At 44.7% G+C, this 23,915-nt stretch overlaps 1 protein-coding gene across 1 annotated transcript; it reads left to right on the top strand.

Annotated features, from left to right (window-relative positions):
• Positions 1-20,262: 20,262 nt before the first annotated feature.
• Positions 20,263-22,342, top strand: LOC147967101 (uncharacterized protein At2g29880-like). The gene is made up of 3 exons (XM_087527457.1): positions 20,263-20,299; positions 21,323-21,700; positions 21,780-22,342. The coding sequence occupies exons 1-3, from the start codon at positions 20,263-20,265 to the stop codon at positions 22,340-22,342; spliced, it is 978 nt and encodes a 325-aa protein (XP_087383583.1).
• Positions 22,343-23,915: the final 1,573 nt, after the last annotated feature.

Genomic DNA, 23,915 nt, shown 5'->3' on the forward strand with positions numbered 1-23,915 from the left:
GAAATACAGAGGCCCTTCCGGTGGGTCCCAGCTGTCAGGTGATGGAATCATTATTTTGCGCGTACAGTACACGGCCGATGGATGTCGTTCGTTGACCAAGTTGACTAGGCCGCGCCGAGAGCGCCATGTCGGTGGACGACGGTGAGGCCTAGAAAGGGAACGACACGGAGCCGGGGAAGACTCGGCAATGTTTGCCCACGCGGTGGGGAGTACGAGGGTTTACTGGTCCGGTTGCCGCCGCCAGAAAATAACAGGAGGTGTGGGTGAGTAGAGGAATGGCCTGGCCAGCAATGAAGTAGGGTGGGGCGGTGCGGCCTGTGCGGCAGCACAGCCGGCCACGGGAGGCGGGAGCAGGCAGTCCCACCGGAGCTGGTTTGGGCGGCTGGAGCAAGAAGATCACATATTGAAGAAGCAGCACGGCCGTTGGATTAACATCCAACGGTCACTACTGCTACAATCGTTTGTGGACTAAGTTGACAAAGCCAAAGTACACGTCAACCTAGTAGACCCACAAGTCAGCCTCCAAATCTGTCCCAAACAGCATACAACCCGAAATTTCTAGCCAGATTCAAATTAATTTTAAATCTAAATATACTTTAATTTAAATTCAATGAAATTTTACCCGCACAAAAACAATGAAATTTAAAATATCAAAATCCGAAAGAAAACAGTATTTTGGAACTAATTGTCTGTTTGCTGTATTTTTTCATTTTACAGCCATTTATTATTACTTATAGCCCATTTTCTCGGCAAAATGCATCCCTCCTCGTCTTGAAAGATTTCCGGCCCAGCAGGGCGTAGAAAAGCAAGTAGGCCTACGTTGGTTATTCTGCAAGAAACAAAATAGCTGGCTAGCAATTTTCAGAAAGGAAAAAAACAAATTGGGCTGGTCATGTGCTAGACATATGAAATGAAAGCCTGGGCTAGACGGGCCACGGGTCCCGCACAACCCAGTTGATACCCTTCTCCGTCCCGAAAAAACAAAATTACTGCACGCGCTGCTGGGTCCCTACTGTCATCCTCACCATGTACAGTCATCTCCTTATTCCTCTCGGTTGTTGACCATGTTGACAACACCGGAGGGCGGCGCCGCGGCGAGCGAACCAAGGCGGAGGATGATGGTGAGGCCTCGGACGGGAACGAACAGGAGCCGGGGCAGATCACAGCCAGCCGTGGGAGGCGGGAGCAGGCGGTCCCGCCGGCGCTGGTTTGGCTTTGGCGGCTCGAGGAAGAAGAGATTGAAGAAATGCGACAGATGTTGAATGTCAATCCAACGGTCAAGGTTGGCACAATCGTTTTTTGACTAAGCGGGCACCAAGTAGCATACCTTTTTTATAGTATATAGGAAGAAAACTGCGAGGAAAATGCGTTCGTCTATCGTCCTCCTCACAGGGAACATTCGCCACATAAGTGACTAGCACCCTTGGTTTTTCAACCAAGAGGTCTTGGGTTCGAGTCCCATGAACTCTCAATTTTATCCTCCTTCCTTCCTCGCAAAAAAGGGAAAGAAAATCAAAGACATGGGAAGGCGTACAGAACAAGCTAGTGTACCAGTAAAGAGACGTTGCTGAGTTTTAGAAAAAAGAAAGACATGCTCCTGTAGCTGGTTCGAATCCAAACCTAGACTATGACTATATATGGTGCTAGGCTACTCTGCAAGTAATGAAACTGACATATCCAACGTTCGCTTCTCCTCTTCTCTACTTACTCTGCCTAGCATCAGAAGCTCTGGCCGCAGCAACCATGTCCGCTGGCTGCTCGTCCACCTTCTCTTCAGCAGGCAACAACCAGATATGCGCCAAGTGGCAACCCGTACCATCGCCTGCGGGTCTCATCACACCCTTGCCGGCACGCGCACCGCAGCTGATTGTTCATCGCAACCCGCTGTCGTTGGTGTGGTTCCACTGCTGAAAATCACGCAGAGTCATCCGTCGCGTCTCAACCACAATCCGCAACCCTGGCCGAGTCTTCTACAAATGCCCGAATCATGGGGTAATAATATGTTTAAGTGTTGTTCTGCTGCTTTCAGTTGCTGATTTTTTTAATAGTTTGGTTGATGATCTACCAATCTGATTCATGCAGAAAAGGGAAGATTCGTGTGATTTTTATTTCTGGGAAGTAGCTGATGTGGGGGAATGCAACTACGCTGATTATTTGGTCAGCCGAGGAATCCCAATACTAGCAGGTTGGGGTGTTGGACAAGTAACTGAAGGAACGACAGAAGAGGAAGATGCAGAGCAGAAGCTTAAAGATGCAGTTCCTCTGATCATGGCCAAGCAACAGCTGCTGAATGGCCTTGACAACAATGAGGAGATGAAAGAGCTTGTGAAGATAATGGACAAAATTGATGTGCTCTGTAGGATGATTGTCTCTTTATTTGCAGTGTATGTAGCACTCGTGATGTATTCAGTGGCTACGACATGAGCACTTTGCTGAAACTAGTAATGAATCAAACCTGTGTAGCAAGCTGGGCGTAGTGTTGTGAACATCTAATGATTTCTATCAACGGAAATCAGGGGGTATCCCCTTTTGCTCATATAAATAAATAAATAGCAGAGGCCCTGTCGGGTCAGCTTTGTTCTCATTCGAAGACGTCGAGCAAATTGCAGTCCAACAACAAACTATATCATCAAATTCAAGTTTCACAGCCAAATATGAGTACAACTAAACAACAATGTCATCATGTTTTAGTTGTCATACAATTACCAAACACAAATCAGCATACATAAAAAGTGATGTTCTCACAGCAAAATATTAAACAACATGTTCATCAGGTTTTGGTTGTCATAGCAAACACAATTTCACATAGTAGATAAAAAATGTTTTCCGACAGGAAAATACGACAAAAGCAATGTAATCATCATCCGCAGCAGCAGCGTCAACATCTTCGCCATGTGTATCAGTCTGAATCATAATTCCCCACGGTGTCATCTTCTTCTTCGTCCTCAACGTCCTCGAACATTGGCTTCTTCTTGATCAACTCTTGTATGTCCACAGCACGACATGCAATCTTTTCGCCGGCGTCATTGACGTGGTGGTTCTCAAAGATATTAGAAACATCTGTGTTATCTTGTACATCAGGAGCAGTGTAAGCACCATCTTGTTGTGCAACTTCATTAAACGAATTCCTCTGCTCAAACCTTTGCAATACTCTCCAGTCATCGCTACATGCAAATGTGTCTTCCAAGAAAAATATCTGTGTTGCTTGATTTACCAAAATAAAAGGCTCGTTGGTCTGCTACGCCGCCTTGACATTGACGGATTTGAAATAATCATCAGCTCTGGGTTTTGCGATCCTGGAAAATAGGTTATACCAATGACAGCACAACAGAACCACACACTGATGATCCTCGAAACTGGAGATATACTGCAACTGAACAATGTCTGTTATGTTAGCATACATTTCAGTTGTCTCTTTGTCATACGTATCCGTGCTCATGATGGCACTGTTTTGTGTCTTCCTGCCTTCGTCTCGTGCAAGGGTGTTGTAGCGCACATCTCCAACAACGCAAGATTCATAATGTCTTACCCGAGTATCAGGACCCATTGCTAGTCAGTAAAGGGCATCATCAACTGCCTGCCCATCCTCCCGCATCTTCTTAAACTATGGTTAGAAAATAGACAAGCTGATCATCTTATGTACTCAATATATTAAAAAAACTGACAGTGCACTTCAAAAGCTTACATGGTTCTTGAACCATTTCGCAAATCCTGCCATAACCAGTTTGTCAATGTTTCTTGGATTTTGCGGCAGTAACTCCTCTTTGTAGATGCTGCACAACATAGTGATCGCGTCAAACATCTAAATATATAAGAATATGCTGCAAGTTTAGTAGATTACGATCTATAAGCTGCAGTACTGCACTTACTTGATATAAGGTAGTATCTCAGGACAGTTATTCAACACATACAAAACCATTTTGTCCGGGTGCATTTCGGTGAGGCCAAGCGTCCGGGTGCGTCATTAAGTCGCCAGAGTTGTTCCTCGGGCACCGAGCCTCTTAATGACGACATACGAATGGACGACATGAATGCGGGCAGCTGGCGCCAGCTGGGAACGCACCGCGCGACGGCGCGAGGTGAAGGAAATATGCCCTAGAGGCAATAATAAAGTTATTATTTATTTCCTTATTTCATGATAAATGTTTATTGTTCATGCTAGAATTGTATTAACCGGAAACATAATACATGTGTGAATACATAGACAAACAGAGTGTCACTAGTATGCCTCTACTTGACTAGCTCGTTAATCAAAGATGGTTATGTTTCCTAACCATGGACAAAGAGTTTTTATTTGATTAACGGGATCACATCATTAGATGAATGATCTGATTGACATGAGCCATTCCGTTAGCTTAGCACTTGATCGTTTAGTATGTTGCTATTGCTTTCTTCATGACTTATACATGTTCCTATGACTATGAGATTATGCAACTCCCGTTTACCGGAGGAACACTTTGTGTGCTACCAAACGTCACAACGTAACTGGGTGATTATAAAGGAGCTCTACATGTGTCTCCAAAGGTACATGTTGGGTTGGCGTATTTCGAGATTAGGATTTGTCACTCCGATTGTCGGAGAGGTATCTCTGGGCCCTCTCGGTAATGCACATCACTTAAGCCTTGCAAGCATTGCAACTAATGAGTTAGTTGTGGGATGATGTATTACGGAACGAGTAAAGACACTTGCCGGTAACGAGATTGAACTAGGTATTGGATACCGACGATCGAATCTCGGGCAAGTAACATACCGATGACAAAGGGAACAACGTATGTTGTTATGTGGTCTGACCGATAAAGATCTTCGTAGAATATGTAGGAGCCAATATGGGCATCCAGGTCCCGCTATTGGTTATTGACCGGAGACACGTCTCGGTCATGTCTACATTGTTCTCGAACCCGTAGGGTCCGCACGCTTAAGGTTTCGATGACAGTTATATTATGAGTTTATAAGTTTTGATGTACCGAAGGATGTTCGGAGTCCCGGATGAGATCACGGACGTGACGAGGAGTCTCTAAATGGTTGAGACATAAAGATTGATATATTGGAAGCCTATGTTTGGATATCGGAAGTGTTTCGGGTGAAATCGGGATTTTACCGGAGTACCGGGAGGTTACCGGAACCCCCCGGGAGCTATATGGATCCTTTCCAGAGAAGGAGTTTCTCTCGAAAGAAGTGAGTGGGAGGAAAGTAGAAAACTTGATAAGGTAATTGTACCTTCTCCCTTATTGGAAAGTAGTTCATCACAAAAAATTGTTCTTGTGACAACTACACCAATTAGTGAGGAAGCTAATGATGATGATCATGTAACTTCAGATCAAGTTACTACCGAATCTCGTAGGTAAACCAGAGTGAGATCCGCACCAGAGTTGTACGGTAATCCTGTTCTGAAAGTCATGTTACTAGACCATGACGAACTTGCGAACTATGAGAAAGCGATGATGAGCCCAGATTCCACGAAATGGTTTGAGGCCATGAAATCTGAGATATGATCCATGTATGAGAACAAAGTTTGGACTTTGGTTGACTTGCCCGATGATCGGCAAGCAATTGAGAATAAATGGATCTTTAAGAAGAAGACTGACGCTGACGGTAATATTACTGTCTACAAAGCTCGACTTGTCGCAAAAGGTTTTCGACAAGTTCAAGGGGTTGACTACGATGAGACCTTCTCACCCGTAGCGATGCTTAAGTCTGTCCGAATCATGTTAGCAATTGCCGCATTTTATGATTATGAAATTTGGCAGATGGATGTGAAAACTGCATTCCTGAATGGATTTCTGGAAGAAGAGTTGTATATGATGCAACCGGAAGGTTTTGTCGATCCAAAGGGAGCTAACAAAGTGTGCAAGCTACAGCGATCCATTTATGGACTGGTGCAAACTTCTCGGAGTTGGAATAAACGCTTTGATAGTGTGATCAAAGCATTTGGTTTTATACAGACTTTCAGAGAAGCCTGTATTTACAAGAAAGTGAGTGGGAGCTCTGTAGCATTTCTGATATTATATGTGGATGACATATTACTGATTGGAAATAATATAGAATTTCTGGATAGCATAAAGGGATACTTGAATAAGAGTTTTTCAATGAAAGACCTCGGTGAAGCTGCTTACATATTGAGCATCAAGATCTATAGAGATAGATCAAAATGCTTGATAAGTTTTTCAATGAGTACATACCTTGACAAGATTTTGAAGTAGTTCATAATGGAATAGTCAAAGAAAGAGTTCTTGCATGTGTAACAAGGTGTGAAATTGAGTAAGACTCAAAGCCCGACCACGGCAGAAGATAGAAAGAGAATGAAAGTCATTCCCTATGCCTCAGCCATAGGTTCTATAAAGTATGCCATGCTATGTACCAGATCTATTGTATACCCTACACTGATTTTGGCAAGGGAGTACAATAATGATCTAGGAGTAGATCACTGGACAGCGGTCAAAATTATCCTTAGTGGAATAAGGATATGTTTCTCGATTATGGGGGTGACAAAAAGGTTCGCCGTAAAGGGTTACGTCGATGCATGTTTTGACACTGATCTGGATGACTCTAAGTCTCGATCTAGATACATATTGAAAGTGGGAGCAATTAGCTAGAGTAGCTCCGTGCAGAGCATTGTAGACATAGAAAATTGCAAAATACATAACGGATCTAAATGTGAAAGACCTGTTGACTAAGATTCTCTCACAAGAAAAACATGATCACACCTTAGTACTCTTTGGGTGTTAATCACATAGCGATGTGAACTAGATTACTGAATCCAGTAAACCCTTTGGGTGTTGGTCACATGGCGATGTGAACTATGGGTGTTAATCACATGGTGGTGTGAACTATTGCTGTTAAATCACATGACGATGTGAACTAGATTATTGACTCTAGTACAAGTGGGAGACTGAAGGAAATATGCCCTAGAGGAAATAATAAAGCTATTATTTATTTCCTTATTTCATGATAAATGTTTATTATTCATGCTAGAATTGTATTAACCGGAAACATAATACATGTGTGAATACATAGACAAACAGAGTGTCACTAGTATGCCTCTACTTGACTAGCTCGTTAATCAAAGATGGTTATGTTTCCTAACCATGGACAAAGAGTTGTTATTTGATTAACGGGATCACATCATTAGATGAATGATCTGATTGACATGAGCCATTCCGTTAGCTTAGCACTTGATCGTTTAGTATGTTGCTATTGCTTTCTTCATGACTTATACATGTTCCTATGACTATGAGATTATGCAACTCCCGTTTACCGGAGGAACACTTTGTGTGCTACCAAACGTCACAACGTAACTGGGTGATTATAAAGGATCTCTACATGTGTCTCCAAACGTACATGTTGGGTTGGCGTATTTCGAGATTAGGATTTGTCACTCCGATTGTCGGAGAGGTATCTCTGGGCCCTCTCGGTAATGCACATCACTTAAGCCTTGCAAGCATTGCAACTAATGAGTTAGTTGTGGGATGATGTATTACGGAACGAGTAAAGAGACTTGCCGGTAACGAGATTGAACTAGGTATTGGATACCGACGATCGAATCTCGGGCAAGTAACATACCGATGACAAAGGGAACAACGTATGTTGTTATGCGGTCTGACTGATAAAGATCTTCGTAGAATATGTAGGAGCCAATATGGGCATCCAGGTCCCGGTATTGGTTATTGACCGGAGACACGTCTCGGTCATGTCTACATTGTTCTCGAACCCGTAGGGTCCGCACGCTTAAGGTTTCGATGACAGTTATATTATGAGTTTATATGTTTTGGTGTACCGAAGGATGTTCGGAGTCCCGGATGAGATCACGGACATGACGAGGAGTCTCGAAATGGTCGAGACATAAAGATTGATATATTGGAAGCCTATGTTTGGATATCGGAAGTGTTCCGGGTGAAATCGGGATTTTACCGGAGTACCGAGAGGTTACCGGAACCCCCCGGGAGCTATATGGGCCTTAGTGGGCCTTAGTGGAAGAAGAGGAGAGGCGGCCAGGGCTAGGCCGCGCGCCCCTCCCCCCTAGTCCGAATAGGACAAGGAGAGAGGGGGGCGGCGCCCCCCTCCTTCTCTCTCTCTCTTTTCCACCTCGCGAATCCTATTCCAACTAGGCGCGCCTCTCCTGGCCGGCCGCACCCCCCCTTTGAGCCTTTATATACAGAGGCAGGGGCACCCCAGAGGAACACAAGTTGATCCACGTGATCATATTCTTAGCCGTGTGCGGCGCCCCCTGCCACCATAGTCCTCGATAATATTGTAGTGGTGCTTAGGCGAAGCCCTGCGACAGTAGTGCATCAAGATCGTCACCACGCCGTCGTGCTGACGGAACCCTTCCCCGACACTTTGCTGGATCGGAGTCCGGGGATCGTCATCGAGCTGAACGTGTGCTAGAACTCGGAGGTGCCGTTGTTTCGGTGCTTGATCGGTCGGTCCGTGGAGACGTACAACTACATCAACCAAACACTTCCGTTGTCGATCTACAAGGGTACGTAGATCACACTCTCCCCTCTCGTTGCTATGCATCACCATGATCTTGCGTGTGCGTAGGAATTTTTTTGAAATTACTACGTTCCCCAATAGTGGCATCCGAGCCTAGGTTTTATGTGTTGATGTTATATGCATGAGTAGAACACAAGTGAGTTGTGGGCGATATAAGTCATACTGCTTACCAGCATGTCATACTTTGGTTCGGCGGTATTGTTGGACGAAGCGGCCCGGACCGACATTACGCGTACGCTTACGCGAGACCGGTTCTCCCGACGTGCTTTGCACATAGGTGGCTTGCGGGTGACAGTTTCTCCAAGTTTAGTTGAACCAAGTGTGGCTACGCCCGGTCCTTGCGAAGGTTAAAACAGCACCAACTTGACAAACTATCGTTGTGGTTTTGATGCGTAGGGTAAGATTGGTTCTTGCTTAAGCCCGTAGCAGCCACGTAAAAATAGCAACAACAAAGTAGAGGACGTCTAACTTGTTTTTGCAGGGCATGTTGTGATGTGATATGGTCAAGACATGATGCTAAATTTTATTGTATGAGATGATCATGTTTTGTAACCGAGTTATCGGCAACTGGCAGGAGCCATATGGTTGTGGCTTTATTGTATGCAATGCAATTGCACTGTAATGCTTTACTTTATCACTAAGCGGTAGCGATAGTCGTGGAAGCATAAGATTGGCGAGACGACAACGATGCTACGATGGTGATCAAGGTGTCGCGCCGGTGACGATGGTGATCACGATAGTGCTTCGAAGATGGAGATCACAAGCACAAGATGATGATGGCCATATCATATCACTTATATTGATTGCATGTGATGTTTATATTTTATGCATCTTATCTTGCTTTGATTGACGGTAGCATTTTAAGATGATCTCTCACTAATTATCAAGAAGTGTTCTCCCTGAGTATGCACCGTTGCGAAAGTTCTTCGTGCTGAGACACCACGTGATGATCGGGTGTGATAGGCTCTACGTTCAAATACAACGGGTGCAAAACAGTTGCACACGCGGAATACTCAGGTTATACTTGACGAGCCAAGCATATACAGATATGGCCTCGGAACACGGAGACCGAAAGGTCGAGCGTGAATCATATAGTAGATATGATCAACATAGTGATGTTCACCATTGAAACTACTCCATCTCACGTGATGATCGGACATGGTTTAGTTGATTTGGATCACGTGATCACTTAGAAGATTAGAGGGATGTCTTTCTAAGTGGGAGCTCTTAAGTAATATGATTAATTGAACTTTAAATTTATCATGAACTTAGTCCTGGTAGTATTTTGCAAATCATGTTGTAGATCAATAGCTCGCGTTGTTGCTTCCCTGTGTTTACATTGATATGTTCCTAGAGAAAATTGTGTTGAAAGATGTTAGTAGCAATGATGCGGATTGGATCCTTGATCTGAGGTTTATCCTCATTGCTGCACAGAAGAATTATGTCCTTGATGCACCGCTAGGTGACAGACCTATTGTAGGAGCAGATGCAGACGTTATGAACGTTGGGCTGGCTCAATATGATGACTACTTGAAGTTTGGTGCACCATGCTTAATGGCTTAGAATTGGGACTTCAAATACGTTTTGAACGTCATGGACCATATGAGATGTTCCAGGAGTTGAAGTTAATATTTCAAGCAAATACCCGAGTTGAGAGATATGAAGTCTCCAACAAGTTCTATAAATAAAAGATGGAGGAGAATCGCTCAACTAGTGAGCATGTGCTCAGATTGTCTGGGTACTACAATCGCTTGAATCAAGTGGGAGTTAATCTTCAAGATAAAATAGTGATTGAAAGAATTCTCTAGTCACCATCACCAAGTTAGTAGGACTTCGTGATGAACTATAATATGCAAGGGATAACGGAAACGATTCCCAAGCTCTTCGTGATGCTAAAATCGACGAAGGTAGAAATCAAGAAAAACATCAAGTGTTGATGGTAGACAAGACCACTAGTTTCAAGAAAAGGGCAAAGGAAAAAAAGGAAACTTCAAGAAGAACAGCAAGCAAGTTGCTGCTCAAAGTGAAGAAGCCCAAGTCTGGTCCTAAGCCTGAGACTAAGTGCTTCTACTGCAAAGGGACTGGTCACTGGAAGCGGAACTGCCCAAAGTATTTGGCGGATAAGAAGGATGGCAAAGTGAACAAAATTATATTTGATATACAGATTATTGATGTGTATTTTACTAGTCTTCGTAGCAACCCCTCGGTATTTGGTACTGGTTCAGTTGCTAAGAGTAGTAACTCGAAACGGGAGTTGCAGAATGAACAGAGACTAGTTAAGGGTGAAGTGACGATGAGAGTTGGAAGTGGTTCCAAGATTGATATGATCATCATCGCACACTCCCTATACTTTCGGGATTAGTGTGGAACCTAAATAAGTGTTATTTGGTGTTGAGCATGAATATGATTTGATCATGTTTATTGCAATACAGTTATTCATTTAAGTAAGAGAATAAATTGTTGTTCTGTTTACATGAATAAAACCTTATATGGTTACACACCTAATGAAAATGGTTCGTTGGATCTTGATCGTAGTGATACACATATTCATAATATTGAAACCAAAAGATGCACAGTTAATAATGATAGTGCAACTTATTTGTGGCACTGCCGTTTAGGTCATATTGGTGTAAAGCGCATGAGAAAACTCCATGCTGATGGGCTTTTGGAATCACTTGATTATGGATCACTTGATGCTTGCGAACCATGCCTCATGGGCAAGATGACTAGAACTCCGTTCTCCAGAACAATGGAGCGAGCAACTGACTTATTGGAAATAATACATACTGATGTATGCGATCCGATGAGTGTTAAGGCTCACGACAGGTATCATTATTTTCTGATCTTCACAGATGATTTGAGCAGATATGAGTATATCTACTTGATGAAACATAAGTCTGAAACATTTGAAAAGTTCAAAGAATTTCAGAGTGAAGTGGAAAATCATCGTAACAAGAAAATAAAGTTTCTGCGATCTGATCGTGGAGAAGAGTATTTGAGTTACGAGTTTGGTCTTCAGTTAAAACAATGTGAAATAGTTTCACTACTCACGCCACCTGGAACACCACAGTGTAATGGTGTGTCCGAACGTCGTAATCGTACTTTATTTGATATGGTGCAATCTATGATGTCTCTTACAGATTTGCCGCTATCATTTTGGGGTTATGCATTAAAGACAGCTGCATTCATGTTTAAAAGGGCACCATCTAAGTCCGTTGAGACGACACAATCTGAACTGTGGTTTGGCAAGAAACCAAAGTTGTCGTTTCTTAAACTTTGGGATTGTGATGCTTATATGAAAAGGTTTCATCCTAATAAGCTCAAAACCAAATCGGAGAAATATGTCTTCATAGGATACCCAAAGGAAACTGTTGGGTACACCTTCTATCACAGATCCAAAGGCAAGACATTCGTTGCTAAGAATGGATCCTTTCCAGAGAAGGAGTTTCTCTCGAAAGAAGTGAGTGGGAGGAAAGTAGAAAACTTGATAAGGTAATTGTACCTTCTCCCTTATTGGAAAGTAGTTCATCACAAAAAATTGTTCTTGTGACAACTACACCAATTAGTGAGGAAGCTAATGATGATGATCATGTAACTTCAGATCAAGTTACTACCGAATCTCGTAGGTAAACCAGAGTGAGATCCGCACCAGAGTTGTACGGTAATCCTGTTCTGAAAGTCATGTTACTAGACCATGACGAACTTGCGAACTATGAGAAAGCGATGATGAGCCCAGATTCCACGAAATGGTTTGAGGCCATGAAATCTGAGATATGATCCATGTATGAGAACAAAGTTTGGACTTTGGTTGACTTGCCCGATGATCAGCAAGCAATTGAGAATAAATGGATCTTTAAGAAGAAGACTGACGCTGACGGTAATATTACTGTCTACAAAGCTCGACTTGTCGCAAAAGGTTTTCGACAAGTTCAAGGGGTTGACTACGATGAGACCTTCTCACCCGTAGCGATGCTTAAGTCTGTCCGAATCATGTTAGCAATTGCCGCATTTTATGATTATGAAATTTGGCAGATGGATGTGAAAACTGCATTCCTGAATGGATTTCTGGAAGAAGAGTTGTATATGATGCAACCGGAAGGTTTTGTCGATTCAAAGGGAGCTAACAAAGTGTGCAAGCTCCAGCGATCCATTTATGGACTGGTGCAAACTTCTCGGAGTTGGAATAAACGCTTTGATAGTGTGATCAAAGCATTTGGTTTTATACAGACTTTCAGAGAAGCCTGTATTTACAAGAAAGTGAGTGGGAGCTCTGTAGCATTTCTGATATTATATGTGGATGACATATTACTGATTGGAAATAATATAGAATTTCTGGATAGCATAAAGGGATACTTGAATAAGAGTTTTTCAATGAAAGACCTCGGTGAAGCTGCTTACATATTGAGCATCAAGATCTATAGAGATAGATCAAAATGCTTGATAAGTTTTTCAATGAGTACATACCTTGACAAGATTTTGAAGTAGTTCATAATGGAATAGTCAAAGAAAGAGTTCTTGCATGTGTAACAAGGTGTGAAATTGAGTAAGACTCAAAGCCCGACCACGGCAGAAGATAGAAAGAGAATGAAAGTCATTCCCTATGCCTCAGCCATAGGTTCTATAAAGTATGCCATGCTATGTACCAGATCTATTGTATACCCTACACTGATTTTGGCAAGGGAGTACAATAATGATCTAGGAGTAGATCACTGGACAGCGGTCAAAATTATCCTTAGTGGAATAAGGATATGTTTCTCGATTATGGGGGTGACAAAAAGGTTCGCCGTAAAGGGTTACGTCGATGCATGTTTTGACACTGATCTGGATGACTCTAAGTCTCGATCTAGATACATATTGAAAGTGGGAGCAATTAGCTAGAGTAGCTCCGTGCAGAGCATTGTAGACATAGAAAATTGCAAAATACATAACGGATCTAAATGTGAAAGACCTGTTGACTAAGATTCTCTCACAAGAAAAACATGATCACACCTTAGTACTCTTTGGGTGTTAATCACATAGCGATGTGAACTAGATTACTGAATCCAGTAAACCCTTTGGGTGTTGGTCACATGGCGATGTGAACTATGGGTGTTAATCACATGGTGGTGTGAACTATTGCTGTTAAATCACATGACGATGTGAACTAGATTATTGACTCTAGTACAAGTGGGAGACTGAAGGAAATATGCCCTAGAGGAAATAATAAAGCTATTATTTATTTCCTTATTTCATGATAAATGTTTATTATTCATGCTAGAATTGTATTAACCGGAAACATAATACATGTGTGAATACATAGACAAACAGAGTGTCACTAGTATGCCTCTACTTGACTAGCTCGTTAATCAAAGATGGTTATGTTTCCTAACCATGGACAAAGAGTTGTTATTTGATTAACGGGATCACATCATTAGATGAATGATCTGATTGACATGAGCCATTCCGTTAGCTTAGCACTTGATCGTTTAGTATGTTGCTATTGCTTTCTTCATGACTTATACATGTTCCTATGACTATGAGATTATGCAACTCCCGTTTACCGGAGGAACACTTTGTGTGCTACCAAACGTCACAACGTAACTGGGTGATTATAAAGGAGCTCTACATGTGTCTCCAAAGGTACATGTTGGGTTGGCGTATTTCGAGATTAGGATTTGTCACTCCGATTGTCGGAGAGGTATCTCTGGGCCCTCTCGGTAATGCACATCACTTAAGCCTTGCAAGCATTGCAACTAATGAGTTAGTTGTGGGATGATGTATTACGGAACGAGTAAAGAGACTTGCCGGTAACGAGATTGAACTAGGTATTGGATACCGACGATCGAATCTCGGGCAAGTAACATACCGATGACAAAGGGAACAACGTATGTTGTTATGTGGTCTGACCGATAAAGATCTTCGTAGAATATGTAGGAGCCAATATGGGCATCCAGGTCCCGCTATTGGTTATTGACCGGAGACACGTCTCGGTCATGTCTACATTGTTCTCGAACCCGTAGGGTCCGCACGCTTAAGGTTTCGATGACAGTTATATTATGAGTTTATAAGTTTTGATGTACCGAAGGATGTTCGGAGTCCCGGATGAGATCACGGACGTGACGAGGAGTCTCGAAATGGTTGAGACATAAAGATTGATATATTGGAAGCCTATGTTTGGATATCGGAAGTGTTTCGGGTGAAATCGGGATTTTACCGGAGTACCGGGAGGTTACCGGAACCCCCCGGGAGCTATATGGGCCTTAGTGGAAAAAGAGGAGATGCGGCCAGGGCTGGGCCGCGCGCCCCTCCCCCCTAGTTCGAATAGGACAAGGAGAGAGGGGGCCGGCGCCCCCCTCATTCTCTCTCTCTCTTTTCCACCTCGCGAATCCTATTCCAACTAGGATTGGGGGGGGGGGAAGTCCTACTCCCGGATGTGTCAGCGATAGGATGTCTGAGTTTGGTGTGTTCACATGCGTCAGCACGTGTCTGTGAGGGTGCGTTCCCTTGGTTGGGTTTGCGGCGTGCAGAAGCGACGATGTGAGGGTGCGGTGCGACCGCGGCGTGCAGGAGCGACCGTGTGAGGGTGCGGTGCGACCGCGATAGCCGTGCGCAAGTGTACCTCCTTCTCATTTTGAAAACTTTAAGCAAGCTTGGCAAAAATGTGTGGCAAAGTTTGGCAATGCAAGGCCTAGATCCAAACAGGATAAGTACGTACGTACTAGGAGTACTGGTGTTAAAAAAGAAAGGCTGGGTTTTCCTTCGCGGAATTTAATCGATACAAATCCTCATTTCACGTGTCAATTAATGCATATTTTCTTCTCCAAAGACCAAAGAGCTAACCATCTCACTCCTCATCGCTTGATTAATTAATGCAGCACTATGCAAACCAACCTTCTCACTTTCGCATGCATGTAGGGGATATTAATGTCCTTGGTTGCTAACCCCATCAATTTTGCCTCGATTAGTGTTAGTGGCCCTTTCCAAATTGTAATTTTGATATACTGGCCTTGTGTACAAAAAAATGGAGGTAGTAACTATATTTGACTTCCTTCCTCATTGCGGTGACGTCGACGATATATTTTTTGGTGGTTTGGCGAAGTGCGTTCGACGGAGAACACCATTAAGGGAGACCACGGTAAGTCGTTCGCAAGTGCCGCCTGCAAGCCGAGACAACCGCCTTATTTGCATCCAGGAAGTCCTTTACTAGTACTACTAGGAGTAACTAATGCGGTGAGATGGCTTCTCGAAGAAGACAATGGAGAAGCGGAGTCAGCGAAGAGTGAAATGATGGTTGCTTCGTCCGTGCTTTTGTGATTTGACGCCTCACTGCTTTGTGATTTGTGATAGAAGGGACAGGGGAGTAGACTCTGTGCTCTATACTGTAGTACATGCGTCCAAGCATGGGAGAAAGAGGAGAGACGTTGCATTTTTCTATTCCTTCAATCTTTGTCTAACATACTTGTGTCTCCTGATCTTATTAAGAACCTTGTTTCTGTTAAACGTTTGACTCGTGAAAATCCTGTTACTGTTGAATTTGACGGCATTGGTTTTTGTGTCAAGGACGCTCGAACCAGGATGGTACTCCACCGTTGTGATAGCCCCGACGAGCTTTATCCGGTGCATCCGTCTTCTTCCACCGCCGCCGCACCGGTGGCTCTCTCCGTTGGCGTCGATCTCTGGCGTGCTCGCTTGGGTCATCCCAACCCCGTCACACTTCATCATATTCTTAAGAGTTTCAGTTTCAGTTCTACTAAGATTGAGGATCACACTTGTCATGCATGCCTAGTCGGCAAACATGTTCGTCTGCCGTTTAATCATTCCACAACCATTGCTTCTTTTCCTTTTCAGTTGATTCATAGCGATGTGTGGACCTCTCCAGTTCCTAGTAATTCAGGCTATTTATATTTTCTAGTCATTCTTGATGATTATTCTCATTACGTGTGGACTTTTCCTTTGCGCAGAAAGTCGGATGCACTCTCCACATTAACAGCTTTTTACTCCTATGTCCGCACACAGTTCGGGCGTCCCATCCTTGCGTTTCAGACGGACAATGGAAAAGAGTTCGACAACCTCGCCTTCCGCACCTTTTTGTCGCATCATGGCACAGTTTTCCGCCTCACATGCCCGTACACTTCCCAGCAGAACGGTCGAGCCGAACGCGTCCTTCGCACTCTGAACAACTGCGTTCGCACGCTCTGTTTCATGCTAACGTGCCGCCTCGTTTCTGGCCGGACGTGCTTGCTACTGCATCCCTTCTCCTTAACATTCGACCCTGCCGACCACGGTGGAATTTTGCACCTCATCACCTCCTGTTCGGTACGCCACCCTCTTATGATGGTTTGCGTATATTCGGGTGCCTTTGCTATCCTAGCACTGCCGACTCCACTCCTCACAAGTTCGCACCTCGTTCTATCGCTTGCATCTTCATCGGCTACCCCTCTACCTCCAAGGGATATCGGTGCTACGATCCCGTCTCCACCGTGTGTTCACTTCCCGCCATGTTTACTTTGATGAGCATGTGTTTCCGTTTCACCAGGTACCCCCGGTTGTTCCTCCCGCCACCGGTGACGCGGGCTCCTTGACGCCTCTCCCAGGGCGCTCGCGCGCCTCTCTCGGCCCGCCCCCTGGCTTTGAGGGGCGCCCTCCGGCGATGGCGCCCATGGCCCCCGAGGCACCCCTGGCGCCCCCAGCGCCACTGGCGCCCGCGGCCCCCTCGACGCCCCCCCCCGGCGCCCGCGGCCCCCCCGGCGCCTGTGGCCGGTCCGATCACCCGTGCCCGTACGGGCATTTTTCGCCCGAGCTCGCACTACGCCTCGGATGACTACGTCCATGCGGCGTCCACCTCTGAGCCGTCGCCTTTGCCATCCTCCATTCGAGCCGCTCCTCGTGACCCGCTCTGGATGGCTGCGATGCAAGAGGAGTTTGACGCCCTGTTGCGCAATCCGACGTGGCAGCTTGTTCCCCGTCCCCGGCATGCCAACGTGATCACCGGGAAGTGGGTCTTTAAACACAAGCTGCGTCCTGATGGTACCCTTGATCGCTATAAAGCTCGATGGGTCGTTTGTGGCTTCCGACAGCGTGCTGGCATCGACTTCACCGACACCTTCGCTCCGGTCGTCAAGCCCGGTACGATACGCACGATTCTTCATCTTGCGGTCTCCCGTGCTTGGCCGATGCACCAGATGGACGTCTCCAACGCCTTCCTCCATGGTCACCTCGAGGAGCAGGTCTTCTGCCAGCAGCCCACCGGGTTTGTTGACCCGGCGCTTCCGGACCACGTGTCCCTGCTTTCGCGGTCCTTGTACGGACTCAAGCAGGCTCCGCGCGCTTGGTACCAGCGCATCGTGGCGTTTCTTCACCAGCTTGGGTTCCACTCTACCCGCTCGGACGCCTCGCTCTTCGTCTATCATCAGGGCTCTGACACGGCCTACTTGCTGCTCTATGTCGACGACATCATCCTGACGGCATGTACGGTTGGTCTCCTCAGTCAGCTCACGGCTCGTCTTCGCGCTGAGTTCGCCATCAAGGACTTGGGTCCTCTACACTACTTCCTCGGTGTCGAGGTGGTGCGCCGTCCAGATGGCTTCTTCCTTCATCAGCGAAAGTATGCTCACGAGCTCCTGGAGCGCGCCGGCATGCTTAACTGCAAGCCCGCCGCTACGCCTGTTGATACGAAGGCCAAGCTTTCTGCCACGGATGGTTCTCCTGCTTCAGATACTGCTTTCTATCGGTCTATCGTTGGTGCTCTTCAGTACCTCACTCTGACTCGACCGGAGATCCAGTATGCCGTGCAGCAGGTGTGTCTTCATATGCATGCTCCTCGCGACGTTCACTGGGCTGCCGTCAAGCGGATTCTCCGCTATATCTGTGGCACCATGGATCTTGGCGTTACGCTTCACGCCTCCGCCGACACCGCCCTCACCGCCTACTCCGATGTAGACTGGGCGGGCTGCCCTGACACTCGTCGCTCCACTTCGGGGTATTGTGTCTATCTTAACCCTCACTTATCTCGTGGTCGTCCAAGCGGCAGCCTACGGTCTCTCGTTCCAGTGCTGAGGCTGAGTATCGTGCGGTGGCCAACGCCGTCGCCGAGTGTTCGTGGCTTCGCCAGCTGCTTCAGGAGTTCTCTTGCCCTGTTGACCGTGCCACGGTGGTCTACTGCGACAACGTTTCGGCGGTCTACCTTTCCGCTAATCCGGTGCATCATCGACGGACCAAGCATATTGAGTTGGATATTCATTTTGTTCGGGAACAGGTGGCCCTTGGCCATATTCGTGTTTTACACGTCCCTACTTCCCAACAATTTGCTGATATCATGACCAAGGGCTTGCCTACGGCGTCCTTTGAGGAGTTCCGGTCCAGTCTTTGCGTCAGCCGTAGTGCCGCTTCAACTGCGGGGGGTGTTGAGTATATATGATCTATGTATATTGTGTATTGGGCCCGCCTCCTAGTCCCTGTATAGTTGAGGTCCGTGGCCCACCTTTGTACTCATATATACGTGCATATGCACGAAGAGCAATACATCCATCGTGCAATCATTATCTTCTACACTTTCAAATGGTGCTGGCGGGGACAACAGGAATGCCATAAACTTCGCAAGAACGAGGGATCCAACAATTCTTCTTCACAAAAGAAAAAGTACGGGAGGCTGGCTTCTTCTTGAATAGGCAAGGCGTCGTCGTCTTCGGCTGCGTCCGCTGACTGCTTCAAGTGTGGGTGCATCGGCCATTACAAATAGATTGTCCCAACGCCCCTCTTAGTTTCCTATGTACTCCCTCTATTTCTGCGACAAGTAATTCCAAACGAAGGAAGTAAAACGAAAGGTCATTCAGCCAGTAATTGTGATGCTCACGCGGCAGCACCACAGCTGAAGATGGTGAGACCTGGCGTCCATTGGATGGCTACTTCGATCTTGAGTTGCCGGAGCAGGTCACGGAGCTGGCGCCTGGCGGTAGCCAATCCTTTTCTCGTTGCATCAATCCTTCTGGAATCGGGTTCAATCTTACTTTAGGCACTTGTGTCAGAGCTCAATTCCCTCATGGAAGTGGAAGATTGGGGTTGGAGTATCTCACAACTGTCTGTGCAAGAATTCCACGTGTGCTTGCCAAACAAGCAAAGCATGCGTCTCTGGCTCTCTGCCTTAGCGGTGGTGGTATGAAGCTTCCAATTTCTAAGCTCATAGTGTTGTTGGCGGAGCCGGCCACCAAGAACTGTGCTTTACTCTCCAAGAAGTTTTGGCAAAATTCTGGGGAATTCCAAACGTTCTCAAGGAACATCAGTGTGCCCTCAAAGCAGCCAAGCTCCCGCAAGACTTATGTGAAGACATGGGCTGGGCTAGCCTTGAGAACCGGAACTTCTTCGCCTCCAGGATGCAGGCCAGAGAAGATAAGGATGAAAAAGGTGTATAGAAAAAATGTTGATCATGCATTAAAAAATGTAGATCTGGTATTTGAAAAATCTTACTCAAGCATTCAAAAAAATGTTAAGGCCCTGTTTGGTAGTGAAGTATTTTCTAAGCATTTTGAGAATACTGTAGTTTTTGAGATTGTCACAGTTTTATTTACAACGAGCTGTTTGTTTGCCCCTAATAACTGTTGTTTTAATATTGTAGTATTTGGCAAACTGTAGTTTTTTCTCTGTTTAATAAAAAGAACCCCCGACCTGTTTTTAAAAAACAGAGCGAGCAGGCGAAAAAAAGGGAGTCCCCTCGTTATCCTTCCGCGCTCCTTGCTCTGGCTCGTTCTCACGCAGCCGCTGCCGCCGCCGCCCTGTCGTCTTCCATCGGCGGCCATGGGGAAACAAAGAGATGGCGATGGAGAGATCAAAGGTGATTACTCTGCCCTCCATCCTCCCTCATCGCTCGTTCCCGCCTCTCCCCGCCAACCGCCGACTCCTTCCTCTGCACGGCCGTGCCGTTCTCCACTATGCATGCCGCTGGTATCTGCGGACGGCGCCGCGACGCACAATCTCCTCGATGCCGTCCGGCCTTGCTGACGAGAAGGCCGTCCCCGATTCAGGGGCAGAGTAGATTCTCCTTGGATAGATTGAGAAGCAAGATTTAGTGGCTTAAGGCTAGATGCAACCTAGATGATCTTAGCTTAGTGATAGCTTTATGTAGTAGCCCGAAATATGGCGTAAGACAGTCTGCATCGCTGCAATTTTCAGAAATATGTGTGTTACAAAAGCATTGGCTATCTAGGTCGGCTTGTATCTGAAGCCAAAAGAAAGTAGATAGCCAAGCTGCTGCTTGGTCGGCTTATATCAGGCTGCGATTTCAGAAATATGTATGTTACAGAGGCTTTGGCTATCTAAGTTGATGCTTGGTTACCAGCTTACAAATTTTGACAGCCAATCAGGCTATGGAAGTGTAAATAGACTGTCTAAGACAAGCAGTAGAACCCCAATCTTGCTGCTGAAATGCACAACAGTCATACCATAGCGATTTTGCTGTTTTTTATTCAGACAATTCAAATTCCAGTATACCTATTCGAACCTGATTCTCAAAAAAGACAAACCACAGGGGGTATGGGCTAGAGGTGACAGTTCATTAATTTGTAGCATGCATTTTGTAGCTAGCGTGCTTTCGGCCCACCCATAACAATTTTGTTCTATCATTAGCAGTTGCTCACTACAGATTTTTGCCTAGCTCCATGACAGCCTACAAGCCTGCGTACATTAGGATATAGTATTTTGTTTTGTCAATGTAATCCATGGTGCGGCGTCATGCACGAGATATTAGGATTTACTGAAGTTGATTTGTTTTAACCAGATATTTATGATAACTATGATATTTGTTGATTTCGAATAGGGTCCTTGTCTATTTTCCTGATGTTTTGCTTCCCAATTGCAGACAAGAGAAACAGAGCATCATGGACAACTGCTCAACTAGACCTGCTCGTTTCTGTGATGAAAGAGTATGCAGATGCTGTTAGATTTCGCGGTCAGAATGGATGGACCAAAGAAGGATGGAATAGCATGACTACACACTTGAATAATCAGTTTCCGAGAGCTAATTTCATTGTTTCTCAACTAAAATTTAGAGAGCAGCGGTTGAAGAAAGAATATTTTGTTGTCAAACCTATTGTAGAGAAGAGTGGCTTCGGTTTTGATCCTATTACAAAAATGCCAACAACCATTGATGAAAAATGGGATGAATTGAGCAAAGAACAGCAGAAGTGGAGATACAAAGCTTTCCCTTACTACGATGATTTGCATGCAATTTATGATGGTACGTTGGTTTCACATGTAATGAATTTAGCATATGATCTTGCTTGCTTGTAGTTTACAATATATTCCTATGTACGCAGGTAAAACAGCAGAGGGGAAGGGTTGTAAGAGGACAACTGATCAGGTTGAAGAGAAGTTCAGTCCGGCTACAGATTTGTCACGAGGGGAAACCTTCACCCAACAGGTTCTAAATGCCGCTGGGCATAATTCGTCTAGTCCAACATTACCTGCTCCAGGCTTTGAAGATCAACATTATGAGTGGAGTAAAGGCATATATGGTGACGATGTTGAAGTATTTCCTGTTGAAAGAGCAGAACGTATGGAAAATAATAGTAATCATTTTCCGACGGAAGACATGAACACACTTCCTGACCCACCACCTATGAAAAAGGCTAGGACTTCTAAAGGCAATGATGAAGGTAAGCCTAAGAGAGGCAAAGACACAGCGATTGAAGATATGGTTGCTGTTAGAAAAGAGGAGCTTAAAACTTATGTGGATGTGAAGACGAAGCAAATTGAGAGCTATAGAGAAATGAAAATGGTGCAGATGGAAAAAAAGATCCTGACAAAGATCCTTATTGCATTGCCAATTGCATTGTCAAGCTTAAGAGCATACCAGATCTCTCAGCTAGTGAACATCTGAAGATGATCCAGCATCTGAAAGGAGAAAGAGTTGACCGTGAAATCTTCATGACAGTCGAGCATGATGTCGTTCTGGAGATCCTCAAGGAAGTGCTTGGCCGTCAAATTTAAAGTAGAAATTCGTTCTAGGTATTTTCATCTGAATAAGAAAATTCTTTGATACTCTATTATTGGTTTATTGGTTCATACTACTTTAGGTTAATTTTTTTTGTTAAAAAGATGTCATTGTGCACTGTACCATGAATAAAAAGAGGAGCACGAATGTATCTCAGCATAAATTTGTTTCAGCACTAAACTTGGTTTTGACGGCACTGTGTTTCCTTTCATAAAAGCACAGTCCTTCATATTTTGTTAGTTCCGCCATGTTATTTGTACAGGACACAAAAACTCATATTTGCTGCACTAGTTGATAGTTGCATTTTACATTACATATCTTCTCACAGAAATGTAAAGTACATTTTTAATGAATGAGAAAGCTACTACAATATTTTGATAAAAATATTGTACTGGTCGTTTATTCTAGCTTCAACAATTGCACAAGTCATGTGCAATTTCTTCTACCGCGCTCCTGCAGATACTCACAATAGTCTTTCCACATTGCTTCAGCAATTTGATCCCTTTTTGAATGACCCAATGCACGCCGCTCATTGAGAGATTCTACATCACTTCTGTATTTTGCATCCCCACTTGGAATATCAACTATATGTGTTGGTCAATATTGGAGCCAACCTGATCAAACCATTGTTCTCGCCCCCTCGTGATTGCGAATAAAGTTATGAAGTGCACAACATGCTATGACAATATCAGGTTGAGATTCAATTGGGTAATGTGAAGCACATTTCAATACTGGGAAACGCTTCTTCACAACGCCAATGATACGCTCGATGTGATTACGTAGTTGTGCATGCCTGAGATTGAATAGCTCTTTAGCATTTTGTGGCCTTTGGTTGCATCTAGCTTGCTCGTTCAAATGGTACCTGAAATTTCAGAAAGGTAATGAAGATGTGTGTATTTGCATTATAGTAGTTGGCCTAATAGAAGAACTTGGCTGTACTTGACATTTCGGTAGGGTGCAATAAAATTAGGTGTATTTGCATATCCTGCATCAACCAAATAAAATTTTCCCTCTGGCACATAGAAATTGTTTTCTAGTGCATCTTGTAGAACTCGAGCATCAGAAGCTGAACCTTCCCAGCCCGCACTGACATGGACGAATTGATTATCAAAATTACACGCCACCATGACATTTTGTGATAATGTTCCTTTTCTATTGCGATATGGGTCTTGTAGTCTCGGAGATATGCTAATCGGAACATGCGTCCCATCAATTGCTCCGATACAATCCTTCATAAAGACAAGAAATACTGATGACAAATATGTAACAATATTTACAAATGATATGTAAGAACTACAAGATGCATACCTGAAAGTACGGCATAAATTTAGGGTTGCTTGAAACCTTTTGAGGGACATTTATTGGTGGCAACTGTATGAGCTGTCCAGATAGTGACATAATACTTTGTAGCACTTTATTGAAATAGATACTTATGGTTTGACCACTATGTTGAAATCGC

The sequence above is a fragment of the Triticum urartu genome, chromosome 6A (assembly GCF_056163025.1).
Source record: "Triticum urartu cultivar PI428250 chromosome 6A, HENAU_Tu73, whole genome shotgun sequence".
NCBI classification, from domain to species: domain Eukaryota; kingdom Viridiplantae; phylum Streptophyta; class Magnoliopsida; order Poales; family Poaceae; genus Triticum; species Triticum urartu.

Coding starts and splice junctions, on each gene's coding strand:
- LOC147967101 (XM_087527457.1), top strand. CDS start 20,263: ATGGGGAAACAAAGAGATGGCGATGGAGAGATCAAAG. Junction 20,300..21,322: donor TGGCGATGGAGAGATCAAAG/GTGATTACTCTG, acceptor TCCCAATTGCAG/ACAAGAGAAACAGAGCATCA. Junction 21,701..21,779: donor TTTGCATGCAATTTATGATG/GTACGTTGGTTT, acceptor CTATGTACGCAG/GTAAAACAGCAGAGGGGAAG.